Source organism: Seriola lalandi, unplaced genomic scaffold (assembly GCF_002814215.2).
Source record: "Seriola lalandi dorsalis isolate HSWRI2012SDOR001 ecotype SW California unplaced genomic scaffold, Sedor1 jcf7180002054835, whole genome shotgun sequence".
Taxonomy (NCBI): Eukaryota; Metazoa; Chordata; class Actinopteri; order Carangiformes; family Carangidae; genus Seriola; species Seriola lalandi.
Window position 1 is genome coordinate 276917 of NW_019525388.1, and position 22338 is coordinate 299254.

At 39.9% G+C, this 22338-nt stretch overlaps 1 protein-coding gene across 1 annotated transcript in view; it reads left to right on the plus strand.

The window, feature by feature from the left end:
• Nucleotides 1-21627, plus strand: part of itga11a (integrin, alpha 11a) — a 46941-nt gene extending 25314 nt beyond the window's left edge. The window contains exons 12-30 of the mRNA XM_023426730.2: nucleotides 53-201; nucleotides 2109-2252; nucleotides 5382-5585; nucleotides 6557-6687; nucleotides 6880-7046; nucleotides 8843-8982; nucleotides 9506-9616; nucleotides 9697-9782; nucleotides 9921-10131; nucleotides 10315-10413; nucleotides 14197-14273; nucleotides 14509-14592; nucleotides 14814-14904; nucleotides 15007-15120; nucleotides 16490-16573; nucleotides 16679-16789; nucleotides 16975-17070; nucleotides 18177-18290; nucleotides 19434-21627. Coding sequence (XP_023282498.1) covers nucleotides 53-201; nucleotides 2109-2252; nucleotides 5382-5585; nucleotides 6557-6687; nucleotides 6880-7046; nucleotides 8843-8982; nucleotides 9506-9616; nucleotides 9697-9782; nucleotides 9921-10131; nucleotides 10315-10413; nucleotides 14197-14273; nucleotides 14509-14592; nucleotides 14814-14904; nucleotides 15007-15120; nucleotides 16490-16573; nucleotides 16679-16789; nucleotides 16975-17070; nucleotides 18177-18290; nucleotides 19434-19511 — 2291 coding nt within the window. The 3' untranslated portion in view covers nucleotides 19512-21627. The remainder of the gene's footprint in view (nucleotides 1-52; nucleotides 202-2108; nucleotides 2253-5381; nucleotides 5586-6556; nucleotides 6688-6879; nucleotides 7047-8842; nucleotides 8983-9505; nucleotides 9617-9696; nucleotides 9783-9920; nucleotides 10132-10314; nucleotides 10414-14196; nucleotides 14274-14508; nucleotides 14593-14813; nucleotides 14905-15006; nucleotides 15121-16489; nucleotides 16574-16678; nucleotides 16790-16974; nucleotides 17071-18176; nucleotides 18291-19433) is intronic.
• Nucleotides 21628-22338: the final 711 nt, after the last annotated feature.

Here is a 22338-nt window from a genome sequence, read left to right on the forward strand (position 1 = left end):
TAATTTACAGATCATTAGAGGCAGAATTGATGTGTGTGTTTTACATAACCAGGTTACACTGTGACGTCTGTGGTGTCAGCCAAAAATGGTCGACTACTCGTAGCAGGAGCTCCACGATTTAACCACACCGGCAAAGTCATCATCTTCACTCTGAAGAACTCGGGCAACCTCACCATCCTGCACTCCCTCAAAGGCCAGCAGGTACTGTAGCATCCAGCAGCACTTACCCTTCAACTTGATGAAAAAAGTTCATCAGCTGTACGCTTTGGAAGAACTCCACAGTGCAACAAGGAATGTCGTAAAACATTGTAATAAATCACTGTTTGCACTGCCACTGATGGAGAGCAGCTTAGTTAGTTATGAGAGGCTTTAAAGGCCTTATTTGTGCCAAGACTGGCCATGTAGCAAAACCTACAAATAACTCCTTCAAAGATCTTTGTGTAGATCTTTATGTGATTATATAATTTTCATCATAGACTTTTGTAAACGAAAAATCTGAGAATGCCACTGGAGTCTGAGTTGATTTAAGCTCATTAATAACATGCACACAGTGTCAGGGGGAGGGGTCTGCCATGGGGACATCAAAGACTGACCTTTTTGAATTCTCTGTGTAGTGGCTTTAAATATACTCAGTACATAACTTATTTACATTTACAAGCAACTCAACAACAACAATATGTAGCTAAGGCTCAATTAAGGCCAAGTCACATGGCATTTAAAAACACTATTTTCTCATGGGGCTGAAGGAAATATGTGCCCTGTTTTTTCATATGTTCAATTATGGTGAATAGAATGATATAGTACACTTCTGAGATCAAAGGGGGGAGATACTGTGAGTTATTAGCACTAGCTTGTTCTCAGGTGGTTAGCAAAGCTTAGCATTTAGCTCGCCAGGTACAGTAGTTTACCAGCTACTCATATGCTAAAAGGTTCCTGGCTAGGTACTTTAGTTAGACTGTAGACAGCTGCAGTAAGTTTTAAGAAAATACAAAAGAACATCCTCAGGGGGCATCTCTTCATGACCTTACATAATGTGCATAAAAAACGAGGATCACAGCTGGCAGTGTAGGATGCTACGTCAGCCAGATTCAGGGATAGAGCTCCTCTTTCTTCCTCGTCTGTTTTTGACATTTTGGTTCTTCGGAAAGCGTCAGAATTATTCCAACTCATGAGCTTTGAAAATTAAACAAGATGGCCGGAAAAATTAGTATTCTTCCGTGGAAAAGGCCAATAGCCAAAAGGATTTTCATTTTGAAATTTAAGCTCAATAAAATGACTGTGCTCCCCTACTGCAGTCCAAATGACATAAACATAACAAGCCGCACTGATGGTGCGAGTTGACATAAGGACAAATTCACTTTATGTGAAGGTGTTTAAACATCCGTTACTGTTGTCATATGTATGTATATCCTATAAAATTTTAATACTGTACATCAGATCCTCTAGAAGGATGTAATCCCACTATGACATTAGTCACATGAAGTTTAAAAATGATCATCATTTCAAATGGGATGTGGCTCAGTGTGTTAATGACCACTACTCATAACTGGCAACGCTTCACAGTCTGCGAGTCTGAAGTGATCCTGCAGCAGCTTACATTGTACCTTGTCAGCAACAGCTCGTCCAGAACGGCAGATGTTTTTTTGAAGAGGACTTTCTCGATCAAACAGCTCCTGAGAAAAGAGCTTTTTATAGGCAGATGTTTCTAATCTGAAAACCAATAGATGATGTTCCATCCACTCCAGTGACTAATCCAGATTCTCTCCATAAAGCTTTCACAGTCTGAGCATCTAAGCAAAGCATCAGGACTCTGACCACTTGTTGAGACACAACACAGACCCCCATTTGCTTACAATATTTAACCTCAAGAGTCGCCGCAGATCGTCAGCAAATCATTAAACCTAAACATGTGGTTCAACAAACAACAGGGAAAGTCCAAAATTTCAGAGGTATATAGAACAAAAAGGTATTTGTTGTGTGATTTAAATGAATGATATAAATGCACTTTTCAATGCAACAGCGTAATAACCTGAATGAATTGCTTTTAAATCATTAAAACTAATAAAAGTTGTAGATCTTGGTGTGACATGCATGTTTATCTCTTTCAGATTGGCTCCTACTACGGCAGTGAGATTGCACCTCTGGATATCGATGGGGACGGTATAACTGACAACCTTTTAGTGTCAGCGCCGATGTTCTTCAGTGCAGGCATGGAGAAGGGAAAGGTCTACATCTACAGAGTGACAGAACTGGTAGGTATAAACTCAACAAACTTAAACCAATGCACAAAGGCTGGCCACATACAGGTACTAATCAACCTTGGAGCAAGTGACCCACTAAACAGAACTGGGTCAACACCTGTTCAAACTCCAGACCTTCCCAGTAAATTCTAACACACCTCACCAGAAGTGTCCGGTAACACACACTGAACCAGACTGTTGCATTCCAGCTACTCATTTAACACACTGACATGCTGCAGCCAGACATTTGACACATGACCATGTCCAGAATAAATGTGCAGATCAAATGAGAAAACTTTGCCATGCCAGTGTGCAGACTTTACTAGAAGAGTGTAGAGTGAAGTCAGCAGGAAAGTATTCTGCCCCTTTTAAACCCATTTCCAGCGAAGCGTTTGGAGGAGAGAACTTTTTTTTTTTTTTTAATAGAAGGAAATTTCCTGTTATTCCAGGTCTGTCTTGCTCATTGGAATAATGAATGTCTTCAGTTGTTTTGAATCCATTGAACAGGCATGGAAGAGGTATTTTAAATATCTGGTGTGGCCCAAACCACATCACAGGTGGTAGGCAGGCCAAGCTTAACAGTCAAAAACACAAACAGAGAGAAATCATTCATTTAAAAATGTCTGTCATCATCGGGACAGCAATACCACATGTTCAGGGCAATTAATAATCATAATGTGGCTGATTCAGGTGTTGCTCTAGATGCTGCACAGTGGTATTGTTATTGGAAAACTGTTCAAGTTTGGACGCGCTGGTTCAGAAATATGTCCCTGTAGTCACAGTGAATATTAAACATCCACATCCATGTGAATCTGCGGACTTGACTTTTAAAAAGAAAGTTTCTTTGGCTGTTACCTGTCCTAGCAGCATGGTTTTAGGAATGGCAATGTTAGTCAGTATCTCATCAAAAATAGAAAGATTTTTTATGTCTGTTGTGAGGCAGCACCCCGCTAAAACAGGTCTAGTCTCCATTTTCTCTTTTTTTTAATTTTTTTATTGAAAAATCTCTGTAATCATTTGATGGATTGCTGTGACACACATTTTGCATTTCAAAGCTGCTATAATCAACAGTTTTATGTCAACAACAGATCACAGGCCTGTAGTTTCCCTTAGCTCTGCGGTGCTTTATAGTGTCTTTAAGCTCATTGTTTGGGTTAACTTGCTTTGGTTTATTGCTTCGGTTCACTCTCACCACTCATATGGTGTCATTTTTGGCCACAGCGAATCAGCTGCTTTCATTGAAAACTCTCTAAAAGCCCAGTGAACACCGCCCCCCAGCACTAAACAACAGACAGACACAGTTAGCATCCAGCTGATGAACATCTGGAGTTGGTGGAGAACAAAACAGAGTTAAAAGAAGAGTGAATATCAGACTGTTGCTCTTTATCAGCTGGATGTGTACAGTATAGGCAACCGTTTTTCAGTATGCTTGTCATATCAACTTGCCTAATGACAATATGTTGTCTTCACAATTTGTTTCTGCTGCCCCCAAGTGTGCAAAAAAAATGAGTCATTGTTTACCATTGTCATTGTGAGCAGGTTATTATTCTGATGCTAGCATTTAAGTCAAAGCACCACTGAGCCTCCAGCTTCACAGAGCTGCTAGAGTAGCTGTAGACCCTTGCCTTGTTTATCTACCATAGATATTTTCCCTGTTTCCTCATTCTCAGAAGAATGTCTTGCCTTATCAGAAATAAATGGATGGTAAAGCTGTGATGCAGTCAGAGTAATGATGAAAATGATTGTAAGTACAGGATAAGTACAGATAATCACAGAGAAGCTCATACTGAGCTGCCTTTTCATCGAGTGCTCTGACCAAAATTTAAAGGATAATAACTACAAATTTAAAGCGAAATAAAGTTGCGTAAAGTCTGGCAGCTGGTCAAAAATGAAATTCCATTTACGGTCTAGCACATACAGAAGTTGCGCTTTTCCCTCACACATGAGCCACTGCAGACTAGTCATGACCCTTCATGGCCTCCACACGAACCATGTGTTTCAAATTTAAACAGAGCTGACTATATTTTTTCCCCATCTCTCTATCAGTCTCCCTCTTTGTCACACACGCACACATCAGGTAGCTGAGAAGTCAAAGCTACCCTCCTAAATTAACCCCCCTCCCATTTATTCAACTGAAAAAACAAGTGATCTCATGTTTCGTCTGCCGACCTTAAATTACATTATGGACCAGGATGCCAAGTGGAGCAATGATATGCATGACTACTGATGGACGCTAGTATTTGGCTCCATTTTGTCAGACTGTTTTCCAGTCGGGTAGTTGCTTTCAAAGAAATGGATCTTTTCCATCTGATTTAACACTCGCTAAGAATAGAACTTCAAATAAATATACTAAAGCTATATGGCATCCTTTAGTTCTTTTATGACCTGGAGGTAAAATTCCTCACTTCTCTGTCGCCAGATGTTTAAGATATTTGAGTTCAAAAAGGCAGAATTAAAGGATTATGTGGAAAACACAGAAGCCGATCCAAACTTTATCTTCTGTTTGATTAGAGAAAAGATTTTAAAAAGTTGCGTTTGTTGCTTTTTCCTGTATAAATTACATCATGAGATAACTGAAAAAACAAACCTAACAGGGTGGAGGACAGATATGACAACAGTCTCTTCCTTTGTCTAAATAATGAGATGTCTAAATAAAATTAATGGCGGATAATTTTACAAACAGATAAGTGCTTTGACCGGACAACTGAGCTGAACTAGGAATGATATAAAGTAGGACTGGCTTAGACTAACACACATTATTTATACGATATGAACAACATGTGAATACTGTAAAGGCTTTGTATGCTGTCCAAGCACGTGCATGTCATGTTTTGTTTGTAGCACTAACTTATGATTATATGAACTTATATGAACTTCCCCCTAAAGCTAATGTATTTATCAACATAAAATACCAGAGTGTGTTGTCACAAATTCTTTTGAACTGTCCCTTGAGGGGCAGTTGCCTTGAGATATTCATGAAGTGAGATCCAAAGGAAAAACAAATACATTCTGACGGCAGCAAGACAAGGATGATTTGTATGACATGTAAAGAATTTATCAAGTACATTTATGAGCAGGCTTTATGATATGACTAAAAAGATAACAGATTATGTGGTCGTTATGTTTCCCTTCATCCCTCAGAATCGTTTCATCCTTGAAGGAGCGTTGGAAATCCACAATGGTGGCCAGAACGCCCGCTTCGGCTCATCGCTCGCTCCTGTCCCTGACCTAAACGGCGATGGCTTCAATGACTTGGTGGTGGGCGCCCCGCTGGAAGACGACCACAAAGGAGCCATTTACGTTTTCTTTAGTCAGCACAACAGAATAATACGCAAGTACAAACAGGTAGGAGGTGTGCAAAAAAATACAGTTAAAATGTAAATGCATGTGTTTTCCTCCTGACTATAATCACACATGCAGTACAAGTTACTGCCAATCACCTTCCAAAGCATGGCATATGTTTTTCATTTGATTTACCACCTTCTAGGCAGCCACTGATTTATGATCATTTCAGTATGGTAAAAAAAAAAAAAAGAAAGAAAGAACAAACTACAACTTGTGTCACTCTATACTTGTGACAGCTCTTTACCCAGATGTGTGAGGCCTTACTTGCTTGAAAATGAAGGCTCAGGTCAGTCACAAGCAACCCGTCAGTGAGGGCAGACAGAACTAGTTAAGGGCAAGAACAGGGCTAAGGAGCACAAGAGAGGATCTAACAAAAGACTGCGTGAAAAGGTGCTGGTGTATATACTGAGTGACTGATGATGGACAGGTGGACAACAACAGGCTCTGCACTGACAGAAGAGGTTAGTTAGATTTAAACAGACACGGGTAGCTGCAATTAACATATTGAGCCAATGGCATGCTTCAAAGAATGGTTGGTAATAATCTACAATGTGTGATTTGTACTAAGTGAGCTAAAACATACAAAAACCACACACCACACAAACCCTAGAAAAGAGGAAAAAACATTTGTTGTGAATATTAACTTGAGATAATGTTGTACATAGAACTTCTAATCTCTTTTTGGCTCCGTGGCAATGGAAAGTGTAATGGCCCTACATGGCCCTACGCTTAGGGAATAGCCTTATAGTTTAAGAAGTACTGAAATACTTTTGGAGTGATGAAGTAATTTTTATTATCCTTGACTAAGTCATTTTGAATGTACAGTGTCTATTTACTATTATGGCTTTAAATGTGATTATTGTATTTCCCAAGAACTGCACGGTTTAATTGCACATGTGGCTGCTCTAACAACAAGACTGTAAACTGCGGTTGTTGTCAATATGGTGTTTTTTCCTCTTCCTGTTTCTCAGAGGATAGCAGCAGCAGATTTAGCCCCTGGCCTGCAGTACTTTGGCCGCAGTATCCATGGCACAATGGACATGAACGATGATGGTTTAGTGGACCTGGCAGTAGGGTCCCTTGGTGCAGCTGTTCTCCTTTGGTTAGTATTTCACCCAGCAAATAATACTGCTGTCAGTACAAGGTGGGCTCAACTCTATTAAAAAATGTAACCACCACCCTGCGCTTTTATTTTGTTTTATGTATGCCTTTAGGAAGAATCATATTTTCAGGAATAGTCTAGAGTCTCACATGTTATGTTGGCTTCATCTGAAACAGTTTCATGCCCTCACAGGTCACAGAGTGTCATCCGGATATATGCCACTGTTCGGTTTGAGCCCAGCAAGATTAACATCTTTGTGAAGGACTGTCAGAGAGGTGGCAAAGACGTGACCTGTATGTCAGCCATTGTATGTTTCAACATCACTGCCAGGACAGCCATTCTTCCCACACAGGAAATTGGTAAGCCAGCAAAAATAATCCACTGCTGCGCAAGCACACGGAAGTTTCCCAGTTCCTCCCCTTGTCTGATGTTTTTGGTATCTTCCCTCGGTTGACAAAACCCCTTTTGACCGCTTAGTAAAGCTGAGCCTTTTATTTATTGTACAACCTATCAGATCTATAGAGAAAATATGTTTTTTCTTAAATGGAGACCGCTCAATCATGCTTAGTTTCTGAGACAAAAAGATGCTCGCACTACCAGCTGTATTGTCAAACCTCTGGAGACTGTCAAACCTTTAACAGACCATTTCCACCAATACGCTCGAGCAGAGAAATTTATATTTTGGATCTGTAGTTGCAACATAGCTCAGCTGTTGTTTGGACTTTGATACACGACAGGATGAAACATGGCTGGTTTCAAGTGAGAAAAGGCATTGGACCATATGAATATACTGTATATCCTTCATGTTCCGGGTCCAGCAGACTTTTCACCATGTGGCTTCCCGTAAAAGCTGATGGTGATGGCTCCTTCCATTGAGAGTGGCGCCAAGGCAGAATGTGCCTTTACTAGCAGTAAGAGATTCTGATCTCGCTGCTGTTTCTCTGCCAAAGCTAATGCTGCTGCGTCCAACGCTGGTATATCTGAACCACGCTGGTGGTGTCAGATGTTGGAATGCATCTACAAGTTTATATCTTTTGTTTTATTCCAGAGGTGTTTCTGACTGCTGGGTGGCAGAGACAGCAGATAGGTAGCCCACCCGCAAATAAATGCAAGGTTGCTCTGCTCACAATTTGTTTTAAGAGATATCGTGGCAGGGTCCAGTTTCACACAGTGTTTCAGGGGGGAGGAAGCAGAAGTGCGGGGGAGCGTGTTCTGAGTTAACCTCCTGACCCTCCGACATCTTTATCAAATCTATGGGATGTGTCAAAACAGAGTAGAGGAAGAACAGAGGGCGTTATCTTGTCTCCTATGGTTGCATACACGTTTGTAAACACGTTTATTTAATTTTCTCTCGTTGTCGTGTCTGGCTGGTAATGCGTGGCAGATGTGCTGGTGTTTTCAAGTTCGCAGTGGTCTGTTGCATAAAATGGAACTTTTTCTCATTCAAGTAAATCTTATTTATGCAGATATCTTCATACAATATTTGAGAGTGGTGTCTGTAAACAAAGAGACTCAACGAGCTACTTTTCAGATGTTCTCAAGTGGTGCTGTGCAGCCCCATAACTCTTCAAACGGGAAAAGTTCAAGTGAGAACTTGAACACAGGAAAAAGTCATTTGTAATTTTTTAGTTTCTCTCATCAAGAGAGGAAAATGTTTTTATATTAGTTGATAATGATCCTTGTGATGTGGTGAAAAGTGGATAAAAGCTTCCAGTTCAGTTTCCATTATCTGCCCAGATCTTTCTCCAGCTCTCTAATTCTCTACTTGACCCCCAACACAAGACATGCACAAGTTCAGCCTTAGTGGATTTTTTCTCATGCCATGAAAACAAGATGCAATAAATGGAAAGCCTTTAAAACAATGTGGCTTGGAAGTGACTCAGTACTGAAGCCAGAGGGTTTGGATTCTTGTATATGTTGGTCACACATTTATTATATGTTCAGAGTGAAGTTAATATTATCGCTCCGCAATCTTACAGTGATCTCATTTACCGTAGCCTGGTGCTGCCGTTTGTCAATTAGTCTGCACTAACCTAAGTAAGAACAGAAGCTTTAGCTCTATGTTAGAAACATTTTAACACAAATACTGCTGAATAGGATTTTTCACAGTTTCTCAAAGCTGTATAATGTATTAACTCTTCCTGTGACCTACTAGGGATCAAGTATAATGTCTCCATTGCGGAGAGACGTTTCAATCCCCGTGCCATACTGGACAACCCGAACAAGCTGCAGCCTCAAAATCTGACCCTCCTTCCTGGAGAAGAGACCTGCGAACACATCTACTTCCACGTCATGGTGAGTCCCGTGTTGCAAGAGTCACATACACGAGTGCAGCCACTGTTTCCGAAGACACTGGTAACTTGCAAGGAGAGAATTAGCTTGAAATTGTTATTTGTTCTTTTAATTGTGTGTGTTTGTTCGTTAATATTTACTTGTAAATTAATTACTAATAGTAATGTTTTACTTCATCACTGAATAGGTGAGATGGCTGAAAGCTATACGTTTGTTGCATCTAGGATTCTGTGGAAACTTTTAATACCATGTGAAGGTTAAAATGCTTCATCAGTCCTTTGTTAAATATAAGATTCCAATTTTAACATGTGAATTTCAGCAAAAATACTTCAGCTGCCTCAGTCTATTCATTTGGTCTCAGACATTGGTCAAAACCAACACACTGTGTATGTTAAAATGAGATTATAATAATATCTTTTGAGCATCTTGTATATTTGTGTAAACCATAAAAAGCTAGCGCCATAGATAAAGTGCCATGATAGAGTAAAACCACAGGCTAATCTTTGAACTTAATGTTTTATATCAGGAGACCACAGACTATGCAAGGCCTATAGTGTTTGCTGTACAAGTGGGACTACAGGATCCAGACCAAGGACCAGTGCTAGATGAAAGCTGGCCTACTGTTGTGAGGACTGAGGTGAGACACCATCTGACATCTTCTGGAAAGGAGAGGATTAGTAGTTTCTTTGACTCACAGAAACTCGTCTCTTTGGCTAGCTGCCCTTCTGGAACGGTTGTGATGAGGACGACCGCTGCATACCGGACCTTGCACTGCAGAGTATGACCGACCTGATGACTCGAAAGTAGGTACACACATATTCATTGCAACACATAGTACACTCACGGGAATTCGCAGACATACCGTATTTACACAAATAGACTCAATCAATTTTTACTCATGACTTGACTCTGCTTCCTCTTCCTCCCTCCCTGCCTCCCAGTCAGTTCTGTGCACAGCACGTACAGTCCCGTGGTGCTTTCTGCCGCCACATTAGCGAGCAGGGGTTGGAGGGATCTCTGAGGGTGTTGGAGGGGAACAGGAGGAGGATGGTGGTGGACGTCCGACTGGAGAACAAAGGAGAGAATGCCTACCGCACGCGCCTTAACATCACCTACACGCACAATCTACGCTTCTCCAGCCTCATAGTCAAGGTACCTGATCATCACTGTAAACTAGTCATGTGGTTTTTCTCAAAACTGTGAAAGTGTGTTAAATGTGTAGAACTATATTCTGAGATGTCTTTAGGTTTAACCAGCAAATGAAATGAGACGCAGGCTGCATTTCAGATACCAGTACTGTAACAAAAATCTAAACTGTTGTTGTTTTTGATGCAGGACAACTCTGACATCAAGATTGAGTGTTACAATGAGGACAAACTGAGGAATGAGAAGATCTGCAATGTCAGTGCTCCGTTCATGAGAGCCAAGTCTCAGGTGAGATAACCGCACTCTCAATCAATCCGAGAAGGATATACTTCATTATATACTATATATTACTTCATTAGTTTAAAAAAGTAACCATAGGTAGGAAATAACTTGATTACATTAGTAAGTTTTGCTGCTTTCTTTATGTGAAAACAATATTCATTCATTCATTTTCCTCCATTATATCTGACATTTTGGTTTATGTCCAAAAATGCCATATGTTTTAGCTGAGAATCATCATTTCTTTATTCAAAGTGAAGAGATGAAAAAAGTTGATCTTTCCAACCATGAGGAATTCATTCATATTTGAGTTTTCATACTGATTCCCAGATAGGATGAAACTGAATAACAAATCTGGGAAATGCCTGTAGCCCTGTTACAGCTGCATTGTGCCACTACCCAGGGGCTGAAAAAACATCGACGTGGACTGTATTAGACCACAGGGGCCCAGAACACATGCTCCAGGCTTTAGATGAACATGGCAGACCACACTGGTTAATGCAAGAACCACAAGGCAAGCAGAAGAGCCCAGTTTAGTTCTGGTTCGTGAGATCCCTTCTAGCCTGAAATCAAAGTCTACAGTGTCCACGCTGAAACACGTCCTTCTGTATGTAAACGTCTGCAGTTAACGTTTGTGAGTATAAACAACTGTAATAATATAATTAGTCGTATTACGTTAGTGTAAAAATCCTTTAGTGGCACATTAACGATTAAGATCAACGTCCTCATCTTAATTTATAGTGTATTCGTTTTACCTGTGACTTAACATTATGTACAGTTCTATGCCCTCACACACCCGCCACATCTTAAACCTGAAGACCTTAAAGTTCAAGTCATTATACTATTTAGTTCATAACAGATTTTATTTGCAAACATTATTTATACATTTTTGGTATTTTTTTATTTTAAGGGTCCTGTATTTTCCAGCTAATATCCTTGAAACTTTCCTCACAATTTCCTAAGAAATTCAATTAAGAATAAAAATATAAAAATATTAGTGAGAGAACAAATAGTGATAATGATTAAGTAAATGAAAGATTAAATATACAGATAGATTTAATTAATTAACAGTCACCAGGCTGTGTAAAATGTTTTTAGAGTTTCTTATTTTCTTCAGCTTGATCCAGTATCCTGCTTTAGGGGTGGTAACACGCCGCTATTTCAGAATAATAAGGTGCCTAACAGGCAAAGAAGTAGAAGCTGAGACGTTTTGCTGTGTGCAGAGAGAGTAAACGAGAGATAAAACACTGGTTTTTAAGTTTTTAACAACAGATTTTTCATGTAATAAAGGTTATGGTTCACAGCTTTCAACTGTATCCCACATGAAGCTCAGAGTCACAACTTTAGTTACGTGATATATTTGACCAAAAACTATTTATGATCACTTGTTATAATGTGACCAAAGTTACCTAGGCCATGTCGCTGATGATGACAACTTTGAGTTCATACTTAACATGTTCCCAAGGTCAAGAATCACCCTTCACGCTGTAGATCTTTGATCTGTTTGACATTTTGTAAGAGAGAGGACGCACTGTTACTGGCAGGAAACATATTGATGCAAGTGAAAACCTACAGTGTGGAGTGTGGAGAGTCCCTGGGACACAAGCCCTAACATATGTGAGTCCTGTTGCCATCACTCACACAGTTGTCTGCAAGTGACTCTGCATATTTTGAAAGCATTTTCTCAAAGGTCAAAGTAGCTGTCCCTTATTTGGACATAAAGATCAGTCAAGCAATACCCTCCTCCTCAGTTCACTATAAAAATTAAATGAGAATCTCATTTGGTCGTTATTACATTGTGAGCAACAGAAGAAACTTCCTCCTAAAGAGCTTCTTCTCTCCGCTTTAGCCTGGTGCACCAGGTGAGACCAAGTGAAAAACACTGAGATGTATTTTTTCTCTCATCTGTTACTGATTCTCACGTTCGATTCTGCTGTTTCCAAGCCTTTTCCACAGGCTTGTAATGTCAACCATATTTATGAGAGACTGCGCTTTCCAGTGTACTTTAAAGCAAGGCATCAAATTTTATTTCAGAGAGGGTGATGTTTGAATTAACTGTGGTTGGGGATGACACTGATTGCACATTACACCGTGAAATTAAAAGCTTTTAAAGAGCGAGCAGATTACACATAAGCAGTCTGATGTCTGAACAATAGTCTTATACTGATAGAAAGTCTGCTGACAAAAACTGGAGGAATGAAGTAATGAAGGTGATTGAAAGAGTTCATGAGATGTCCTGACCACGTCATTATCACAAACAATAGTCATCTCCTTAGCAACGAAAAGATCACCGCATGTCTCTGTAACACTCCCCAACAACGTGAACCAAGAGGACTCGGGTCACCCTGTAAAAACTCAGAGTGATTCATACCCACTTATTCAGCCTGAACAGCATCCAGAGCCACAAGGCTGATCCGCTCTGGTTTAGAAACTTTTAAAAATGTGGCACAGAGTTAAACAAGGCTGATTGTGCATCGGTGCCACTGCCAAACCAGCCCTGACCACTGTTTAGCTGAAAGAAAGGAGGAACCTGTGGGCAAGCTTTTTTAGAATAGCCAGTTGTCACTGTTGTTTTGACTTTTCCGGTTTCTTTTGACCTGTGTAAAACTAGCATGTACTGTAAACTTTACTACTGCTGCAGCAAAGGGAGGTTTATTTTCTCGTTGGTGTACACAGAGACGTGGTACACTAGTTATTGCAATTAAGTGTTTGATGATTGACAGTGGATGTGGCTCAGGGATGTAGGCAGACTTCATCGACCCCGAGGAGGAAGAGGAGCTTCATGCTCTGTCTCAGTTTTCATGTTCTGTTATGCTGCCGCACAAAAATCCTCCTGCCACAGACAATCATGTCTTCCAAACCCATACCACTTACATGCATGTGTGTGTCTGCGCATTCCTATGTGTGTGTGCGCGCGCGTGTGTGTGTGTGTTTTCATCTAACTTTCTTCTAAATGAGCATCACATAAATTCATCCAATTATCCTGAAAACAGGACGAACAACAAGATGAAGCTTTCTTACAGGGGTCATTCCCCACAAATAGGATAAGATCAAAAGAAAACAGATCATCATCTTCGTATGTACAGTGTGTTGTATATCTGTGGTCTGTCCAGGATTAGTCAGACTATATGGAGGGGGAACGTTACAGTAAACATTGTTATGCATTCTTCTCTGGTCAGAGGGAATCTGTCAGGATTTCATTACGGCATAGAGACTGTAAACAATGCTCAGCTTGGCTCTGCTCGGTCGACGCTCTGTTACCAATCTCCTCTCTCCTCCTCTCTCCACACTTAAGGGTCTTCCTCTGTTTGTTTTCGTTTAGGATTCCTCAATTGTTTCTCATTTTCTCACACGCCTGTTGTCTCTCTCCTGTTTGTGTCTGCCTCCTTTCTTCTCTTTTAGACCTCTGTTTGTATTTCGCCGTGAATGTGACACTTAATGGTAGGTGTGTGTGTGCGCGTGTTTGTGTGTGTGTGTGTGTGTGTGTGCGTGTGCGTGTGTGTGTGTGTGTGTGTGTGTAGTCATGTTGATTTGTATTTATGGCATTGTCCCCAAGTAAGGGGAAATTCCCTGGCTCTTTTTAAGCAGCACCAACTGTGCAGCCGGCTGCCTGGGGTCAGAGCCTGGGACTTAGAGCAGGTTATTGCAGGCTTTACTCCTTAATCCATAATGCAGGGCCTTTACTGTTTGGCAGGGTATATACTGTACAGTAGCATGCAGAGTCAAAAGAACCTTTGACTTGTGCTTTTAGTGTTTTTGAGTGATTGAAACTTTACTCTCTCCTCTGTGTAGGTAACATTTCGTCTGGAGTTCGAGTTCAGTCGGACTGTCTTCCTAGACCACATCAGGGTTATCCTGGAGGCCGGCAGGTGTGAACATAAATTTAAACCCTTATATGTATTTTTAAAATGTTTGACTCCTAAATACATTTTCTCTTTGCATGGAGTGATGTCATAACAACCAAGCATTACCGCCGCTGTACACACCAAGTGGCAATCTTGAGATAAGCTAAAAAAGCTGAAACCCTACTGAGATACAAGGATATATATTTCATCTGGTGTGTAACAGCATTGTTTGGATATTTTTGTCTCCTTCTCTCAACAGTGATGGCGAGGAAATGAGCACAGCTGATAATTTCAATGATATCTATTACTCACTGAAATACGAGGCAGACATTCTCTTCACTAGGTTTGTCCATTTCTGTGTTGCCCAAGCTTTTTAGCTTCCAAGCAGGAAGTAACAAAGTGATTAAATGAGATCTGGAAAATACTGAATAAATGTGGGAGATGCTGTAGCTGGATTGGGGTCTTAGTTATCATGTATTACACTACATGCTTTAAAGCCCAGATAAATGAAAGATAATTGCTCCTCACACATTACTGTATCATGTTTAATCTTTACTTCTAAAGGGATTCAAATCCAACTCGGTATGAGATCAAATCAGAGCTGTCACTGGAGGAGCCCGGAGTTGTCGGTCCTCCTGTCAACTTCACTTTCCAGGTGAGAGTCAAGAAGAGCATCATCACCATGACTTTAATTTACTGCACAGGAAAACGCTGCTTGGATATAATTTACACAATTTATTCTTTTGTTTTCTCTCAGATCCAGAACCTTGGCTACTTTCCGGTAAAGGATCTACAGCTGAACATTGAGATCCCAGAAATGACAAAAAATGGGAACCAGCTCCTGCAGATATCTGACTTCCATATTGACCAGGTGAGTGTGGAGCCTCAGAGCGAGTCTCAGTGATTGAAAGGGAGAAAATGTAACTTTTGAAAGAATAATAACACGTTCTTCTTCTTGATGGTTGAATTTAAAGAATAAAACAATCTTTAACTGAGATTCTTTCCAGTTTAAAGTCAAGAATGAACTATCAAGCTTGTTGACCGTTAGCTAAGCCCCACCCCTCTTAGTTACTGTTGTCATGCCTGTCAAGCTGTCTGTCCGCATGCAGCACATAATGCGCACAAAGATAGACAGAAGCAGGCCAATCCCAGCTGACACACACAGAGACAGACCATTCATGCTCACATTCACATGATAACATGCAAAAGGATAAATCTGCATCCCTGGAACAAAAGGTTATGTCCCATGCAGAAAACATGGCAATAAAGAATCTGCATTGTTCTTATACTGCAGCATAGAGCTAGCTCTAGTTTTATAAGTATGATAATGAGAGAAGAGTAAGATCAGAGTGTCACTTCATTCTGACACTGTTTGGCTGCTTGGTTTACATACCAGGGCAAGCAAGGTAGAGGTTATATCTATAATATTTTTTGTATTTTCAAACAACTCCCGACAATCTCCCCCAAATCCAACACAGCTGCTAAAGTTAGTCTGCACAGCGGATGTACTATTGTGACTAGACTGAAGCTTTTTTTAATGCTACCTGTAACCCCCAGTATAGGAGTAGTACCATGAAATGCTCCTTGACCACAACATTAAGTTACAGCTGTCGTTACTGAGACGTGCTGATGTTTGCAGTTTATGTAGGAGCAGACACCACGCTCACTGTTTAATCCATTCCTTACATTTTTTTCTAAAGTGTTGATTTTGGAGAGGGTATTAAAAAAAACATCCTCCTAACTTTTTATAAACAGTATCATTTTCACTGTTAAGGTTTGCTGAGCTTGGACAATCGCAGCTCAGGGGAGGGGTTTAGTCAGTTTCCTCTCTACTTTTAGCTTATGTTTTAGCATCTGCCATTTTCTAGAAATTGTCTCTTGCTGACAGCTGTTCAGCAAAAGTCACATCAGCTTGTTATATGTGAATAATGTAATGTTAGTCTTATTCAAAGAGTTATTACAAAAATTGTTCGAAATTAGCACAAATACTTCTTTAGTTTCCCTCTGTAGTCTTTATGCTAAGCTATGCTAACCACATCAGCTCCATGGCACATTAGTATTGAGCTTCCCATATTTCCAAAGATGTTAAACTATTCTTTAAATTGCAAAGTGATATTAATCCTGGGTTGTAATGTAAGGGAAATATAACTCAGCCTATCAGAATATTAATTTACTCTTTTTCTGCAGATGTGAGACTGTAACGTAGTAACTGGTATTTTCACTCTTATGTCACACCTCAGAGAGATGGCACTCACTGTTTACCGCCTCAGCATGTGGCACAGAGCAGAGCATCACCTGAGGACCTTTCACGCGTCTCCCGCTTGGTAAAGTGCAAACCAACCAACTTCATTCCCAAATTAGAGTTTTATTTCCGACTTTATCTTTGGCAACTTTTTTCCTGAAGGCTGGTGTCTGACTTCTTCACACAGAATCAATCCAACACCTTAACTCTGCCGATCCAGTGCGCTGTCAATGTGGCCTCCCACAGAGAAATTGCAGTTAGGATCACAGGAACACTACGAATAGATACCTTACACGCAGTGAGTGTGAAACTGAATAACATGTTTGGTGATTGCCCCAGCTTTATAACAGTATACCCATGCATGCAATTTCTCTATTCATCTTAGTGTTATTCTGCTTTGACTGTAGCAATGACAGCTTTGCAGTCTTTCAGCTGTGTTATGTGTTTGTGAAAACTGAAGGTCTGTTTTGATTTCCTCTCCAGCTGAAGTTTAAAATCCTGGAACTGGTAACCAGTGCATCAGTGGAGCTCCCCTCCTCCAGCCCCATGTTTTTACATGAAGCGAGGCCTGTCAGACATGTGAGTCAACAACAGCTAATGTTATAAACTGCCTCTGCCCTGGGTTTGACCTGACTCCGAACTGATTGATAAAAGCATCATAATTTAATTATATTTGTCATCTCTCTGATTTGTGTCCTATCCATGTATGAACACAGTGTTTTTATGTGCTGAGGAAGATCAGTCCCTTAAAATGTATTTGAATTGACTGAAAGTATTAAAATGCCATAATAGTACAATTGATCTAACAATAAAAAGGAACATATTTTGCTGCAGAGATCACTTTCTAAAAAAATACCAGTGGGTTCTGCTACAGCTGATCGTGGCATTGCAGAACTGAGGCAGTGCAGAATCAAACAGTAAAGGTTGGTATTGGAGCACACGTGCTGTGTGGTGCTCAGGGACCGAAAGGACCAGCGGCACAACATGTAAAAGTCTCGACATGCACACTAATCTTTGCTGCCATCTATTGGCCACTACCAGCACTCATCCTGTATCTCTACTATGCTTTCATGAACAAATTCCATAAATACTGATTTCCTTTCACTGACATGTATTATTAGTGTAAAAAAGGAGAATGGATTTCCTGGTAAATCTGATTCTGATCTGTGCTGCAATTAATTTATCTTTCTTTAGATACAATATATATATGTATGTGTGTGTCTGTGTGTCTGTGTGTGTGTGTGTGTATGTTAAGAAATACAAATTGCATTTGCAACAGTTATTGTTTTATTGTACATATGTCTATTACAGTTGCAGTTAATCATTGTAAATATTCCATGTTGGGCCTGTGACGTCCATGTGCTGAATATAACCACAATAACAAATGTCTGGATTTATAATCCACTATAATCATCATCATCATATCAGGGTGGGGTGCATTATTACTGTCTGCGAATGTCGCAGCTGTGCCATCTTTTGTAGTCATTACACTCTCATTTATGCTAACATACTTGATTTATAATTATATATACAGTGGGGTCTGAGTCCACTTTCCCATTCAAGTACATTACTGCATTATTCATTTTTCTACAAGATCACCAAATAATAATATAGCTGACACTGAGTTCAGTTTGTGTCTGAAGCACAAATGAGATGTTGTCATATTATCTCACCTTGTCTGACAGATATTATTGGAGATCAGGAAGGAGGGAGATTACAGGATCCCTACCTGGATTATCATTGGCAGCACGCTGGGAGGACTCCTATTGTTAGCTCTGCTCAGTCTGGCTCTATGGAAGGTAAGTCACCCTATCAAGATCACCCTGATCACTGAGTCTGCAAAATACCAGCTATGCTTCAGAACTGCTGTTTATCCACAGTCAATAGCAGCATGTTGTTCTACTATGAATCTAATATTGATCTGTTACAATGTTAGAAGTTATCTTATGTCCTCATATATCCTACTTAACCCTGTGGGGTGTTTTTAGTCACTGTTTATAATGTCATGTGATATCTCTGCAGTATAGATATTCATATAACCCATGTTGTGCTGAAAAAATTAAATCAATTACTCAAATAAACTTTACAGTACTTTTCTATAGTAAAAGATCCAAGTCAGCAGTAACAGACTTCAGCGTTGGCTTAGACTGCCACCCTCTGGCAGAGAAAGTCTGAAAAAGAAACACTGTTATCTGACTTTGATCATATGCTTAATAACTACTTGCCAGACATATTTCCAATATATCCCTGTTTTACAGAATATCTACCTATGAACTTGAATTAAAGCTTCTGCCTAATGAGTGTAATGTAACAAAAAAGTTACAGAGCAGTATTAAATTTTCTGATAAATCTCTTCCTCTAGTGCCACCACAAGGTTGATATGTTTGTTTTTTTTGTGTGTTTTCAACAATTATTAGATCGATTGCCATGAAACTTAGGACTGTAGCCAGGTTACGAATGTTTTCATTGTCAATTAATCAGCCAGCTATTTTCTTGATGAATCAATCAATCAATTTATGATTCAGTGACATCTTCAAATGTCCAACCAACAGTCAGAAACCAAAAGACATTAAGTTAATTATTATAGAAAACCAAGAAAACCACTAAATATAGACGCTGTGGCAAGCTTGAATAAAATTTGGTGTAGACATCCACTGAGTGATGATTAGAAAATGTTAGCATGCTAACACGCTAAAGTAAGACGGGAACGTAGTAAACATTGTTGCTGGAAAACAAGTGCATGTTACCATTGTAATTGTGAGCATGTTAGCATTTTGGCTTTGTGTTAGCATGGCCACAGACTCATAATCTTTGGTACAGTTGGTATTAGGGAGAAACGGTTCCATCTTTGTGCAGAAACAGTAGCTTATCGCATTTACACTGAAACTGTAGCATTACTTGTTGTCTAACTTCTCTCTGTGTTTGACTGCTTCCTCGCTCAGCTCGGCTTCTTCCGGAGGCAGAAGCGAAGAGACGAGGACGAGCAGGAGGCCAACGGGAAAGTGGCCGAAGAACGGTAACGCAGGCTGAGGGCCCCCAGCAGACGCCTTTTCCACAGGGGACCCGACACTCAGGGACCAACCCACCTCCCCCTGCTCCCCACCACCACAGTGGCACCGCATAGACAGCTCCGCATGATCGCTGAAGCAAGGCTTTATCAGTGCACTGGATCTGTCCCACGCCACGACCCCTGACCCCCTGAAGAGTCAGCACTGTCACACTCACTTAGCATTCCTGCACTGTTACGACATCAGGGCCTTCTTGGTCTTTGTATTCACTGCCCTCTGTGTTGTCCCTTCAGAGATCTTGGAGCTCTCGTTTTCTTGGCTTTGGGCTGGAGCTCTGGTGCTTTTTCTGGCCGTTTGAAAAGGAGAAAAGAGCGAGCTTTGATCGATATGTTCCAAGAATTTCAGGCCACAGTTTGCCCTTGAGGCAAATGTCAGCCAGTCACTCTTTTGTCTCTTCCTGATGATACTATTTATTTAACTCTTATGGTAAATTTTGAAAGACATGAAAAACCTCAAGGGTGACTTGCCACCCAAACGCTACCGCAAATGTAAAGTTACGATACTGTATATTGAATTCGATGTTTAAAAGATTTTATCTGCAACATGTTCAGTTGACTTGCATAATAATTTATAAAGAAAAAAACTGAACTAAAGTCACCAGAGTACAAAGAAGATTCGCGATGTTTATCTTTCAAAGACTTTCTTGATCTTTTGCTGCAGAGAAGAATCTTCTAAATATGTATCCACTTCTTTTTTTTATATTTTTATCCTGGAAAACACGCAGGATGGTCTTTAAACATTTGATGCACTTTCAATTTGTACAAAATTAACTTGAATTTTGTAAATAGTCAAGTAGCATTTTATACCCTTTCAGTTTTACAATAGTTTCCAGTATTTTCCCACAGGTTTATGGCATTACCTTGTAATTTAAGCTACAAGGCAAATTAAACAAGTCAGCTTTCTGTTACAGAACCTGTCACAATAAGAGACGGTTTCCTTTCAACATGCACTGCATCACAGCAAAAGGTGTGCATAAAATACTGCTGGCAAATCTTTCAGGATTTGAACAAAGTAATTCAAAACACAAGCCATAAAAATGAGTGGAGTGAATGCACATTGCTTACAGTATGCCAGCACCTCCTAGTGTTACCAATGAATGTCAGTTTTTTCTATTTTGATAAGGTGTGAAGAGCTGTAGTACGCCACCAAATAAAACGTTGTATATGTCCTATGAATGTCTTTTTTATGAACACCTGACGAGTTTCAACTGCAAAAAGGAGGCCTGAAAAAGCCAAGTGATGCTTATATGTTTTCAGCCAAATGATCAGATACACAGATTGGGAGATATGATAATGTCTTTTAATGTTGCGATGCAGACAGATAGCTGTAAATCCAGATGTTTGCTCCTGGAATGACAGCTGTCAAAATGGCCCCACTGTGCTCCATATAAACACTAACGGTATGACTGAGAGCGAGGGACCTATCAAAAATAGTTGTTGATATCTGTCTAAATCCTGTCCAGACCCTCCTGCTGCAGAAGATTCACACTGACATCCTCTCTCTTGGTGCAGGCCTGAAGCGTGAAAATTGAATAATTAAAGGGGAAAAAAATGAATTTAAATAAATACTGAATTACAGATAGCCACAACCATAACTGAAAGTGTCATATGAATAACACCTTCTCCTCAGCACAAAAATGATAGAGACTGTCTTTGATGCCGAGGAATCAAGGACACGGATGAACAGTAACCTGATAACGTTAGACCTATTGACTGAGGCTGAATAACGATCAGTTATAACCAATCAGTAAGATCAGCTTCTCCATTGACAGGTTGTGGAAAATCATTCTTAAATCTCTTTAAATGATTAGGGAGACATTGGAAAAGGGCTGCAGGACGTCAAGACCCAAATCATTTATAAACTGCTTCTGAAAATTTGCAACTGCAGACTTATGGTATAACCATTTATTAACTTGGAGTTTGTCCAGCTGTTGATATGTGTGCATATTTAGTATGAATACCAATGTAGGGAGAGCAATACAGTAATTGTGTTGATATTAAAAAGCTGTTTTTATGACATTATTACATTAAGAAATTCCCTGTTCTGTTTGAATAAAGACTCTCCTGCAGCATTGAGTCCTGTTTAAATCACATGTTCTGGTAATAACATGGCTGTGTGTCTCTGTTCTCTAATAATGTGGTTGTAAATGTTGGTAAACCATTAATGAGCACGTAGTGTTTCACACTTTCTAATAAGTTATAAATGCTTGGGTTTGCAGTTTTGAATGTTAGTATGACACTGATAAAGGAGTTTGAGTTTCTTGATTTGTAATGATCCATTAGCAGAAGTTAGTCAGTCACCTGCAGTTATGACTATTAATAAATCTTAGGTTCTATGATCCATCAGGTCTGCAGTTGTAAATGTTAATACATTGTTTTATAAATGGATTATTTTTTTTCCAGAGGGTCAAACGGTTCATTATAGGGGTCTCCCTAATGATTTAAAGAGTTCAATAAAAAGACCAGTGTGGTGTTGATGATGATTTTCCACAACCCATCAACACAAAAATTAGTTCTTATTATTAGTTTATAACTGGTCTGTAAAGCATTGATAAATTATGTATTAACCTTTAATCATTGTTAGAAACATTTGATGAGTAAAATGTTTGCAAATGAGTCCTGTGATGGTCTCCATCTACCTGCAGGGGGCAGCGTTTCTCTTATGGTATCTCTCAACCTCTCCAGCAAGTCCTCAGAGAAACCTTTAGGCACTTTGATTACACTTTATCCACCGTTAATGAGCGGACAATCAGAGGGGATGACAATAACTCTTACCCCTG